This window comes from Gobio gobio (genome assembly GCF_949357685.1).
Source record: "Gobio gobio genome assembly, chromosome: 16".
Lineage (NCBI taxonomy): Eukaryota > Metazoa > Chordata > Actinopteri > Cypriniformes > Gobionidae > Gobio > Gobio gobio.
This window is the reverse complement of record NC_137109.1, coordinates 10,379,004-10,392,358: the sequence shown is the minus strand read 5'-3', so window position 1 is coordinate 10,392,358 and position 13,355 is coordinate 10,379,004. Positions and strand designations below refer to the sequence as shown.

Here is a 13,355-nt window from a genome sequence, read left to right as displayed (position 1 = left end):
AACGCGGAGATACTGTATTTAATATCCTTCTCTTGGATTGATATACTCTTCTTGTTCTTTTCACTTTGGACATATACATGATTTCCTCCATTTGTTTGGACTGATTTAGTTGTTTTCTGCTTTATTCTTCATCCCGTGATCTTCTGCAAAATGTCGGACAGAACAATGGCGCGGCAAGTACTGCTGTTTATTTGCTTTCTCTCTCTCAGTTCAGCTCTCGGGCAGGTCAGTTACTCCATTCCTGAAGAAATGGCGAAAGGCTCTTTAGTCGGGAACATAGCGCAGGATTTGGGTTTAGATTTAAAGAGACTGAAATCGGGTAAAGCGCGTATTTATACAGGAGACAGCGCGGAATACATCGAGCTGAATAAAGAAAGAGGAGTCCTCCTTATCAAAGAGAGAATAGACCGAGAGGCGCTGTGCGGACAGACAACGCCTTGCGCGCTGCATTTACAGATTATTCTGGAAAACCCGATGGAATTTTACTCCGTTACAATTGAAGTTACAGATGTGAATGACCATTCGCCCTTCTTTAAAGAGCCTGAGATGAGATTCAGAATCAGTGAGTCAGCTGTAACTGGGGCAGTATTTGTTTTAGAGAGAGCAATTGATTTAGATGTCGGAATAAACGGCCTGCAGACATATTTACTAAAGCCCACTGATCATTTTTTATTGAAATTGCAAAGTCAGGCAGACGGCAGTAAGCTTGTAGAAATGGTTCTTCAGAAACCCCTCGATCGTGAAAAGCAAGAGCATTTGTCTCTGGTTCTGACAGCGATAGATGGAGGGGATCCACAATTGTCTGGTACAGCGCAGATACATATTACAGTTTTAGATGCCAACGACAACGCGCCTGTTTTTACGCATAAAATATATAAAGGGACCGTCATTGAGAATGCCCTCAAAGGCACAGTTGTAACGACGGTAAGCGCTTCAGATTTGGACGAGGGCTCAAACGGCAAAGTAAAATATACTATTACAAACACCCTCGACAATGTTCTGGAATTGTTTGAAATTAACGAAACAAACGGTGAGGTGAGAGTAACAGGGAATATAGATTATGAAAAAGCTCGGCATTATCAGATTCATGCACAGGCGAGCGATGACGGGGGTCTGACTGATTCTTGTAAAATCGATGTTGAAGTGATTGATATAAATGACAATAAACCACTCATCAACATCATGTCTAAATTAACCAGTTTATCAGAAAACTCTAATCCTGGAACTGTTGTAACAATGATCAACGTGCAAGACCCAGATGCGGGTGAAAACGGTCAAATTCATTGCTCAATTAACGAGAATATTCCCTTTACCCTGAGGTCAACAAATAATAATTTCTTCAGTTTAGTCACAGACAGTGATTTAGATCGAGAGAGAGAGTCTGAGTATAACATCAGTGTGACGTGCGCTGATGAGGGCGTGCCCTCTCTCTCCAGCAGCGTCACTCTCTCCTTACAGATATCAGATGTGAATGATAACGCGCCCGTCTTTGAGAAGAGCTCATATGAGGCTTCTGTTCAAGAAAACAACACACCGGGTCTTTCCATATTCACAGTCAGAGCCAGAGACGCAGATTTTAACCAGAATGCCCGTGTGTCTTACATACTGGAGGACTCGTCGGTTAACGGAGTGCCCGTGTCCTCGTTAGTGTCCGTTAGTGCTGATAGTGGAGTCATACATGCAGTGCGATCTTTCGATTACGAGCAGATCAAAGATTTCCAGTTCCGCGTAAAAGCGCAGGACGGAGGCTCTCCTCCTCTCAGCAGCAACGCGAGCGTGAAAATAATCATCCAGGACCAGAATGACAACGCGCCTCAGGTTCTGTATCCGGTCCAGTCAGGCGCTTCTGTGGTGGCTGAAATAGTGCCTCGTTCGGCAGATGTGGGTTATCTGGTGACTAAAGTGGTGGCTGTTGATGTGGACTCTGGACAGAATGCCTGGCTCTCATATAAACTGCAGAAAGCCACAGACAGGGCGCTGTTTGAAGTGGGCTTACAGAATGGAGAAATAAGAACTGTACGCCAAGTGACAGATAAAGATGCTGTCAAACAAAGACTCACTGTTGTAGTGGAGGACAACGGCCAGCCCTCTCGATCAGCTACAGTCAATGTTAACGTGGCGGTGGCGGACAGCTTCCCTGAAGTGCTCTCGGAGTTCACTGACTTTACGCACGACAAGGAATACAACGACAACCTGACTTTCTATCTAGTCTTGGCTTTGGCTGTGGTTTCATTTCTCTTTATTGTGTCTATCATTGCCATACTGTCAGTCAAATGCTACAGATGGAGACGCGAGCGGATGTTTTATAAATCTGGAGCGAATCTTCCAGTTATTCCGTATTATCCGCCTCTTTACGCAGACGTAGGCTGCACAGGAACTTTACAGCACGTGTACAATTATGAGGTTTGCAGAACCACTGACTCCAGAAAGAGTGATCTGAAATACGTCAGACCTTGCAGTGAGAGCATCATTAGTCTGGACACCAGTGGAACACAGACACTCACGCATGCGCAGAGAGGAAAACTGATCAATGAAGAATTTGATGAACAGGTGAGCATTTTTTTACCAAGTGTATTTGTATAGAACCTTTGACTGCGCAAAGACCCAAACCATTCATACACACATCTTAAATATTTCCAATAATAAATGCAATACTTCATGCAATAACAAGCAGAAAATGTGTTCTCACAGACTGTACAAGGAGCAACATTCAGCACACATAAAATATACATACACACAGAATACACATATTATTGTACACATAAATAGACATACTGCACAAAAATGGCATCAGCAACAAAACTGTAAAAACATTTAAAATATGCATTCTGTAAATGCAATGCTCTTATAGCTTATTATTTCCCTAGGTGTGTGTGTGTTTTTTTAATGGGGCAGCTGTCTGTATCTACGGCCCGAGCGAAGAAGGGTGAAACATGAGTTTAGAGGTTGGCTAGGATTTTGTATTAGGATGTTTGCTCCACAAACGGTAGCAGTATCAACGAGAGCCGAGAAATTGGGAGTGGGAAGATCTGTTATTTTTTAAGGGGGTGTTAGCGATTTTAAGGAGCTTGTTTCTATAAGTGAGAGAGAGCATGTTTAAGTATCAGGTGGCACAGTACAGGAGGACGGCTTCAATGATACTTCAGTACAAGAGAATCAAAGAGGTGTGGTTTGACTTAGAGGATCCTGAGTTTACGTTGGCAGCGTCTATGAATGTTTGTGATGTAATGGTCAAAACTCAATTTACTGTCCGAAATAATGCCAAGGTACCTGAAACTGTCAACAATTTCTACTGACTGGCCATTGATGGAGATAGGGAAGTGAGGGGTGGAGAGTTTTTGACGTGTGCCAATGATGAGTCCCTTTGTTTTAGTAACGTTGCGGAGGAGATGACTGTCTGTACACCATTGGGTGAAATGGGCAACAGATTGGTGATATGCTATAACTGATTCCGTGCCGGTGAGGAGAGCGAGTACGGCTGTGTCATCCGAGTATTTTAAGTATTTTGTGATGGGGGAGCGGCTATGGCAGTGGTAAGTATACAGTGTGTAGAGAAAGGGACCGAGGACACAACCTTGAGGGGCTCCCGTGTTGACAGTAAGGGTGGTGGATGTCGTGCTACCCCCCCTCACTACCTGTGGTCTGTCACTGAGGAAATTATAAATCCATCAAATGAAGAGAGGTGGCACATGAAGACGGTGGAGTTTGGTTATCATGGTGTGGCGTTGAATCGTGTTGAAGAAAAGAATCCTGGCATAATAGCCAGGGGTGTCCAGATGTTAGAGGAGGCATGCAACAGCATCCACTGTTCCTCTTTTGGCCTAGGTAAACTAGCAAGGATCCAGCTGTGGGCAGACAACTGGAAGGATTGGGTTTATAGTACCAGTTTCTCAAGGCATTTTGCTATTATGGAAGTGAGTGCTACTGGTCTGTAATGATTCAATTCAGTGGGGCGAGGTTTCTTGGGGACTGGCTGTTTTCCGGAGGGTGGGGACTTCAGAAATAAATAAAATTGTAACCAAAAATAAAAACACGGTTAAATTGAAACATATAAAATAATGTGCAAGCAGTTCGGACAGAGCACAGAGCTCATTCAGTAAATGCATAGATAAGCAGATGTGTTTTGAGTCTGGATTTGAAAGTGGCTACTGTTGGAGCACATCTGATCTGTTCTGGAAGCTGGTTCCCGCGGCGGATGGCATGATAGCTAAAAGCAGACTCTCCTTGCTTTGAGTGAACCCTTGGTATTTCTAACTGACTTGATCCTGATGATCTGAGTGATCTGTTGGGTTTATATTCAGTGAGCATATCTGCAATGTATTGAGGTCCTAGGCCATTGAGTGGTTTATAAACAAGTAACAGTACTTTAAAATCGATCCTAAATGTAACTGGAAGCCAGTGTAAAGACCTGAGGACTGGTTTGATATGGTCATATTTTCTGGTTCTGCTCAGGGCCCAGTTCTTAGCCATCCTACCAGTGATCCCATCTGGGCCGGGGGTCTTGCCAGTTTTGCACCTCCTGAGCTGCTGGTGGACGTCTCCCACCGTTATGCTCAGTTCACACTGCACCATTTTCAAAGTAGTCAAATCAGTTCTTTTCACACTGCATGACTATCTGGGGTATCATTCAGTCGCTGCTGTGTACACATTGCACGATGGATCGGCGACAGGAGTTTTCACATTGCATGACTTTTCAAGAGGAAGAATCGCAGAAGAACTCTGTCTCATCCACAAACTACGTTTCGCAATCAAACACAAAAGGAAACAACACGAGATCACGCGTGCGTCGGACTGGAGTTCTCACACGAGACTGGAATTGTTATTAAATAACGATAGCCCACAAGAAGCTTGCAATCCAAATTGTTGGGGAGGTTGAAAGGACGCATCCATAACCTGGAGCGTTCCCATCCTCGCCTTCCTCGTTTCCTCGGCTTGCACAGGATGTCCGCTGGAATTACATCTGATGGTATTAGGCCAAAAGTGACAGAGCCCCGGAGAGAGGAGATCTTGATGGGAGTAGGTGAGTTTGTTGTTGCTATACACATCCGGGTGAAACGCGGCACACCTAAGATCGCAGGTAATCAGTAAAAAGATCACCATGATCCCCAGCATTTTCCAGATGTTGATCATGTTAGCCATGGTGGTAATTTACAGACTTACACAAGACTTGGACGAGAGGGCAAACAAAAAAGACAAAGTTAGCAGGTTGGAGCTCTCATAATTAGGCTGTTGTTCTCATATTGGCATCGTTGCAGTAGTTTGAAGTATTTCCCTGCTATTCATTTTCATGTTTCTGCCCCTTTAATTCTTCTTCTTATGTTACGTTGGTTTTAGCTTTGGTTTATTGCAGCATTGTCCAGTTTCAAATTGAGGGATTTTTTATCCTGATATTTTCGTGCTTGAGTATAAAGTAGTTGCAACATGCATAGTAGTAATCTCAACCATTTTGTTGATGCAACTTTAAGACCATTCTCTCTCTTTAGAAGCACCTGAAATGATGGTCTGTCTGTCTACTGTGAGTGGTTTTATAAGCTTTAAACAGCTTTTTTTATAGACAGGTTTGGGGATCTTTCATCTATACTTGTGAAGATAGCAGAACTCAAATTCCGTCAGCGTAACTGGCCGTGGTGCTGAAATGTAGTGTTGAATTCTTCTGCTTCCTAACTTTTATTCCTTAGCTCCATTTGTTAGAGCATATCGTCTAAATCTTTTACCTCCTTCCAGTCTCCCATCTTGTTCAGAAATTAAGATTTTTTTTTACATGCTGATTATGTATTTTAAGTTTCTCTTTACTATTCTGTTAAGAGCACAAATAAGTTTGTGCTAATTCCATATCTAGTTAGTTCTTTCTTTCTTTAATACTTTGTTTACACAAAATCATGAATTTCCCATTTTTAGATAATTATTTCTGATTAACAATCGCAACGGCTGTTTTAATTATTTTTATAAAAGGACTTGTCCCATACTGCGGGGGCAAAAACAAAACAGAAAAAACACCTAAATATATTTAGGTTATTTCTGTAGTTCATCAGACTGGACTCATAGTGCCGCTGTTGGTCAATATGTCAGTTTAGAGAGCAGATCTGCTGCAGTTCCACCCCCATCATCTCCATATTATTGGAGAGAGAGAGAAGCTGAGAGCGCAGTCTGAAGAGGAGAGAGAAGGCACAACGCGGAGATACTGTATTTAATATCCTTCTCTTGGATTGATATACTCTTCTTGTTCTTTTCACTTTGGACATATACATGATTTCCTCCAGTTGTTTGGACTGATTTAGTTGTTTTCTGCTTTATTCTTCATCCCGTGATCTTCTGCAAAATGTCGGACAGAACAATGGCGCGGCAAGTACTGCTGTTTATTTGCTTTCTCTCTCTCAGTTCAGCTCTCGGGCAGGTCAGTTACTCCATTCCTGAAGAAATGGCGAAAGGCTCTTTAGTCGGGAACATAGCGCAGGATTTGGGTTTAGATTTAAAGAGACTGAAATCGGGTAAAGCGCGTATTTATACAGGAGACAGCGCGGAATACATCGAGCTGAATAAAGAAAGAGGAGTCCTCCTTATCAAAGAGAGAATAGACCGAGAGGCGCTGTGCGGACAGACAACGCCTTGCGCGCTGCATTTACAGATTATTCTGGAAAACCCGATGGAATTTTACAGTGTTAATGTTGAGGTGCTTGATATAAATGACAATGCACCATTTTTTGAAAAAGATGAGATGATTTTTAGAATTAGTGAATCTGCGTCCATTGGCTCAAAATTCACGATAGAACGTGCCAGAGATTTTGACGTTGGGATTAATGATCTTCAGACCTACTCGTTAAAACCCACAGATCATTTTGTCCTGAAGTTCAAGAGACAGCCAGGGGCTGGACAAAATATAGAAATGATTTTACAAAAGCCTCTAGATCGCGAGAAGCAGGAGTATATGTCTTTAACATTAACAGCCATTGACGGGGGAGATCCTCAAATGTCTGGTAATATACAAATAAATATTATTGTTTTAGATGCGAACGATAACTCTCCTGTTTTCATACAATCAGTTTATAAAGCCACTGTAACTGAAAATTCACCTAAAGGAACAATTGTAGCGACAGTTAGTGCGTCAGATCTAGATCAAGGAATAAATGGTGAAATAAGCTATACTATAACAAACACTCTAGATAAAGTAAGGGATATATTTGAAATAAACGAGTCTGATGGTAAAGTAAGACTGATAGGTCTAGCTGACTATGAACAAGCTCGGCACTTTGAGATCCGTGTACAAGCGAGTGATCACGGAGGTTTTAGTGACTCTTGTGAGATTATAGTTGACGTCATTGATATCAATGATAATACGCCAGTGATCAATATCATGTCCAAAACAAACGTGATTGCTGAGAATTCCCCGCCTGAGACCGTAGTTACAATGATAAATGTTCAGGATCTTGATTCGGGAGAAAATGGAAAGGTTCAGTGTTCTATTAGTGAAAATATCCCATTTTCTCTGAAATCTACAAATAATAATTTCTTCAGTTTAGTCACAGACAGTGATTTAGATCGAGAGAGAGAGTCTGAGTATAACATCAGTGTGACGTGCGCTGATGAGGGCGTGCCCTCTCTCTCCAGCAGCGTCACTCTCTCCTTACAGATATCAGATGTGAATGATAACGCGCCCGTCTTTGAGAAGAGCTCATACGAGGCTTCTGTTCAAGAAAACAACACACCGGGTCTTTCCATTTTCACAGTCAGAGCCAGAGACGCAGATTTTAACCAGAATGCCCGTGTGTCTTACATACTGGAGGACTCGTCGGTTAACGGAGTGCCCGTGTCCTCGTTAGTGTCCGTTAGTGCTGATAGTGGAGTCATACATGCAGTGCGATCTTTCGATTACGAGCAGATCAAAGATTTCCAGTTCCGCGTAAAAGCGCAGGACGGAGGCTCTCCTCCTCTCAGCAGCAACGCGAGCGTGAAAATAATCATCCAGGACCAGAATGACAACGCGCCTCAGGTTCTGTATCCGGTCCAGTCAGGCGCTTCTGTGGTGGCTGAAATAGTGCCTCGTTCGGCAGATGTGGGTTATCTGGTGACTAAAGTGGTGGCTGTTGATGTGGACTCTGGACAGAATGCCTGGCTCTCATATAAACTGCAGAAAGCCACAGACAGGGCGCTGTTTGAAGTGGGCTTACAGAATGGAGAAATAAGAACTGTACGCCAAGTGACAGATAAAGATGCTGTCAAACAAAGACTCACTGTTGTAGTGGAGGACAACGGCCAGCCCTCTCGATCAGCTACAGTCAATGTTAACGTGGCGGTGGCGGACAGCTTCCCTGAAGTGCTCTCGGAGTTCACTGACTTTACGCACGACAAGGAATACAACGACAACCTGACTTTCTATCTAGTCTTGGCCTTGGCTGTGGTTTCATTTCTCTTTATCGTGTCTATCATTGCCATACTGTCAGTCAAATGCTACAGATGGAGACGCGAGCGGATGTTTTATAAATCTGGAGCGAATCTTCCAGTTATTCCGTATTATCCGCCTCTTTACGCAGACGTAGGCGGCACAGGAACTTTACAGCACGTGTACAATTATGAGGTTTGCAGAACCACTGACTCCAGAAAGAGTGATCTGAAATACGTCAGACCTTGCAGTGAGAGCATCATTAGTCTGGACACCAGTGGGACACAGACACTCACGCATGCGCAAAGGGAGAGGCTGAACTTTGATGATTGTGGTGATCAGGTGAGAATGATCGTAATTCGTTATTTTCTCATAATTGATATTTTTATTTTTGCTTGAACTCCTGACACAGTCGCTTCTTAGTTTTGTGAATTTAATTGTTTGTGCAAATCTAAGAAATTGATAATTATAGTAGTTTTTTTTGTACTTCAGTGTAGTTTGGCAAAATTTAGTAGTTTTATATTTTTTGCAGTTTTATTGCCAAATAATATAATATAACATAATAATAATTATAATAATAATAATAATAATAATAATAATAATAATTATTATTATTATTATTATTATTATTATTATTATTATTATTATTATATTTTATGTGTTATTATTATTATTAAGTGTATGTACATTTTCATTTAATTAAAATATGAGACTGTTACTGTTATATAGGCTATAATTAAATGTCCACTTTAACCTAATTAACCTACGGTGACATATTCCGTTTTATTATTTACCAATGTAACCTTTTTCCTTGCACAGCTTGTCTTTGTCATGAAGTGAGAAGCACTAGTCAGCTTCTCTGACCATGGTCCTGAAATGCAGCAACGCGGTCATTTGCCTCATTTATTCTGACTTATCTCTTTAACAGCAGACCATCTTTTTAGATTTTTTTTTCCCAGCAGCTTTACTGTCTGTCCTCCTCTTCACTTTTAAACTATACACTCTTTCATTTGTTTTCAGATTATGTGTATTTTAGGTATTTCACCCTGTCTCTCTGATCAGTGGACACAGACATCAAAACATTGAGCGAACAAGAAATTTTGCATTTGTTTCAATCTTTTCTTTTCTTTTCTTATTATTTTTTTAAACTACTACAATCATTGTGTTTTATAGATATTTGTATTGTGATTGACATTTGCTGGTTTTATACTTCATATCTTTGTTCAGTATATTTCTTTTTTCAGACATGTCTGACACTGAGATTAAGGTTTATTAATTTTACATTTTCTGTAGTTCATCAAACTGGACTCATAGTGCCGCTGTTGGTCAATATGTCAGTTTAGAGAGCAGATCTGCTGCAGTTCCACCCCCATCATCTCCATATTATTGGAGAGAGAGAGAAGCTGAGAGCGCAGTCTGAAGAGGAGAGAGAAGGCACAACGCGGAGATACTGTATTTAATATCCTTCTCTTGGATTGATATACTCTTCTTGTTCTTTTCACTTTGGACATATACATGATTTCCTCCAGTTGTTTGGACTGATTTAGTTGTTTTCTGCTTTATTCTTCATCCCGTGATCTTCTGCAAAATGTCGGACAGAACAATGGCGCGGCAAGTACTGCTGTTTATTTGCTTTCTCTCTCTCAGTTCAGCTCTCGGGCAGGTCAGTTACTCCATTCCTGAAGAAATGGCGAAAGGCTCTTTAGTCGGGAACATAGCGCAGGATTTGGGTTTAGATTTAAAGAGACTGAAATCGGGTAAAGCGCGTATTTATACAGGAGACAGCGCGGAATACATCGAGCTGAATAAAGAAAGAGGAGTCCTCCTTATCAAAGAGAGAATAGACCGAGAGGCGCTGTGCGGACAGACAACGCCTTGCGCGCTGCATTTTCAGATTATTTTAGAAAATCCCCTGGAATTTTATTCGATCACAGTAGAGATTACAGATATCAACGACAATGCACCAGTATTTAAAAACAACGAAATTAAGTTTGACATAAATGAAATGGCAAAAACAGGGACTCGGTTTGTTTTAGAAAGAGCGAATGATCTAGATGTCGGGCTTAATAATCTTCAAGAGTACACTCTTAGTACGAACGATTTCTTTACTTTAAAACTGCACAATCAACCTGATGGTGAAAAAGCTGTCGAAATGATATTACAGAAGCCACAAGATAGAGAGAAGCAAGACCAGATGACACTTTTACTGACAGCAAAAGATGGGGGAGATCCTCAATTGACAGGAACAATGCAGATACAAATTACAGTTTTGGACGCCAACGATAATGAACCCGTTTGCAGTCAGGCAGCATATAGAGCGAGTATAGCCGAGAATGCACCAACGGGCACTGTTTTAACCACAGTCAGTGCTTCTGATGCAGATCTGGGATCTAATGGCATCATTACGTTTTCCATTTCCTCTAATGGTGCATATGATTTGTTTAAGGTAGACGAAACCACGGGAGTCGTGATATTAGTTGGTAATGTGGATTATGAAAAAAACAAACTTTATCGAATTGATGTCCAGGCAAAAGATCAAGGTGGACATTCGGATTCATGTAAAGTAATTATCGAGGTCACTGACGTTAATGATAACACACCTGCAATAAACATAATGTCGAGAACAAATAGTGTATCTGAAGATTCTAAACATGGAACTGTTGTTGCAATACTAACCGTCCAAGACCTTGACACCGGCGACAACGGAAAGATTACGTGCACAATAGATAAAGACATTCCTTTTATGCTAAAATCAACAGGAAATAATTTCTTCAGTTTAGTGACAGACAGTGATTTAGACCGTGAGAGAGAGTCTGAGTATAACATCAGTGTGACGTGCGCTGATGAGGGCGTGCCCTCTCTCTCCAGCTGCGTCACTCTCTCCTTACAGATATCAGATGTGAATGATAACGCGCCCGTCTTTGAGAAAAGCTCATATGAGGCTTCTGTTCAAGAAAACAACACACCGGGTCTTTCCATATTCACAGTCAGAGCCAGAGACGCAGATTTTAACCAGAATGCCCGTGTTTCTTACATACTGGAGGACTCGTCGGTTAACGGAGTGCCCGTGTCCTCGTTAGTGTCCGTTAGTGCTGATAGTGGAGTCATACATGCAGTGCGATCTTTCGATTATGAGCAGATCAAAGATTTCCGGTTCCGCGTAAAAGCGCAGGACGGAGGCTCTCCTCCTCTCAGCAGCAACGCGAGCGTGAAAATAATCATCCAGGACCAGAATGACAACGCGCCTCAGGTTCTGTATCCGGTCCAGTCAGGCGCTTCTGTGGTGGCTGAAATAGTGCCTCGTTCGGCAGATGTGGGTTATCTGGTGACTAAAGTGGTGGCTGTTGATGTGGACTCTGGACAGAATGCCTGGCTCTCATATAAACTGCAGAAAGCCACAGACAGGGCGCTGTTTGAAGTGGGCTTACAGAATGGAGAAATAAGAACTGTACGCCAAGTGACAGATAAAGATGCTGTCAAACAAAGACTCACTGTTGTAGTGGAGGACAACGGCCAGCCCTCTCGATCAGCTACAGTCAATGTTAACGTGGCGGTGGCGGACAGCTTCCCTGAAGTGCTCTCGGAGTTCACTGACTTTACGCACGACAAGGAATACAACGACAACCTGACTTTCTATCTAGTCTTGGCCTTGGCTGTGGTTTCGTTTCTCTTTATCGTGTCAATCATTGCCATACTGTCAGTCAAATGCTACAGATGGAGACGCGAGCGGATGTTTTATAAATCTGGAGCGAATCTTCCAGTTATTCCGTATTATCCGCCTCTTTACGCAGACGTAGGCGGCACAGGAACTTTACAGCACGTGTACAATTATGAGGTTTGCAGAACCACTGACTCCAGAAAGAGTGATCTGAAATACGTCAGACCTTGCAGTGAGAGCATCATTAGTCTGGACACCAGTGGAACACAGACACTCACGCATGCGCAGAGAGAGAGACTGAACTTTGATGATTGTGGTTATCAGGTGAGAATTATTTTTATAACTAATTTTTGTGATATTTTCAAACGTTTCTCATGATTTAACATGTTTGCTTGAACTGTTGACGCAGTCGCTACTGGTTTTCTTAAAATAATCGTTTCTGCTATTGTAAGAAATTGGCATTATATAGAGGCACTATTTTTTAAAAACATCTTATTGTATATTTTGCTCAACTTTTGTAGTTTTCTGCAGTTATATTGCTCAAATCATTCTTCTCTATTGTTAGAGTCATTGTGTACTTCGACATGAATTCATGTCATCACTTTTTGTACAGACAAGAAAAATGTACGGATTGCTTGCTTTATTTAATCATTTATGCTGATACATCTTACATATATATATATATCCTTTCCCTCTTGAATTTAAGTTTTATTTCCATTTTTATAGCACACTATACCTGCCACTGCTTTTGCTTGCACGAAAACAGCAATACTTTTGCTCGTCTTTGTCATAAAGTGAAAAACTCTGGTCAGTTTCCCTGGCCATGGTCCTGAAATACAGTGAGACGCGTTCACGTCATGTATCCTGTGGCATCTCTTTACAGTAGACCATCATTTTGAGATTTCCATCTGGTTATCGTCTGTCCTCCTTTTTTAAAGTTAAACTACACTATTTTAGTCGTATCTAGATATGCGTTATGCATAGTTGAATTTTAGATATTTATCCCTGTGTCTCTTATCAAAATATTGAAACAAATGAATCAATTCTTGTTCGCTCAGTGTTTTTCTTAATTATTAACACAGACTTATGCAATAATTTTGTTTTACAGATACCTGTATTGTTATGCTCATTGTTTTTTTATTGTTTTTTATATACTTCATAACTTTTACTAAACTGCTTTTCTCAGACATGTATAACACTGAGATAAAGGTTTATTAATTTGACATTTTCTGTAGTTCGTCAGACTGGACTCATAGTGCCGCTGTTGGTCAATATGTCAGTTTAGAGAGCAGATGTGCTGCAGTTCCACCCCCATCATCT

At 41.4% G+C, this 13,355-nt stretch overlaps 3 protein-coding genes across 18 annotated transcripts in view; all 3 read left to right on the top strand.

The window, feature by feature from the left end:
* Positions 1 to 13,355, top strand: part of LOC307140223 (protocadherin gamma-A11-like) — a gene marked incomplete at its 5' end in the record, with an annotated part of 277,967 nt that overhangs the window by 182,257 nt on the left and 82,355 nt on the right. The window lies entirely within an intron of this gene.
* LOC307139471 (protocadherin gamma-A11-like) lies at positions 151 to 2,402 on the top strand (the record flags this gene model as incomplete). Its single annotated transcript, XM_079838471.1, is given in 2 exon segments — positions 151 to 2,365; positions 2,368 to 2,402. Coding segments are annotated over 2 exon segments (2,250 nt in total).
* LOC307139470 (protocadherin gamma-A11-like) lies at positions 6,251 to 8,571 on the top strand (the record flags this gene model as incomplete). Its single annotated transcript, XM_079838470.1, is given in 2 exon segments — positions 6,251 to 8,537; positions 8,540 to 8,571. Coding segments are annotated over 2 exon segments (2,250 nt in total). The 5' UTR covers positions 6,251 to 6,319.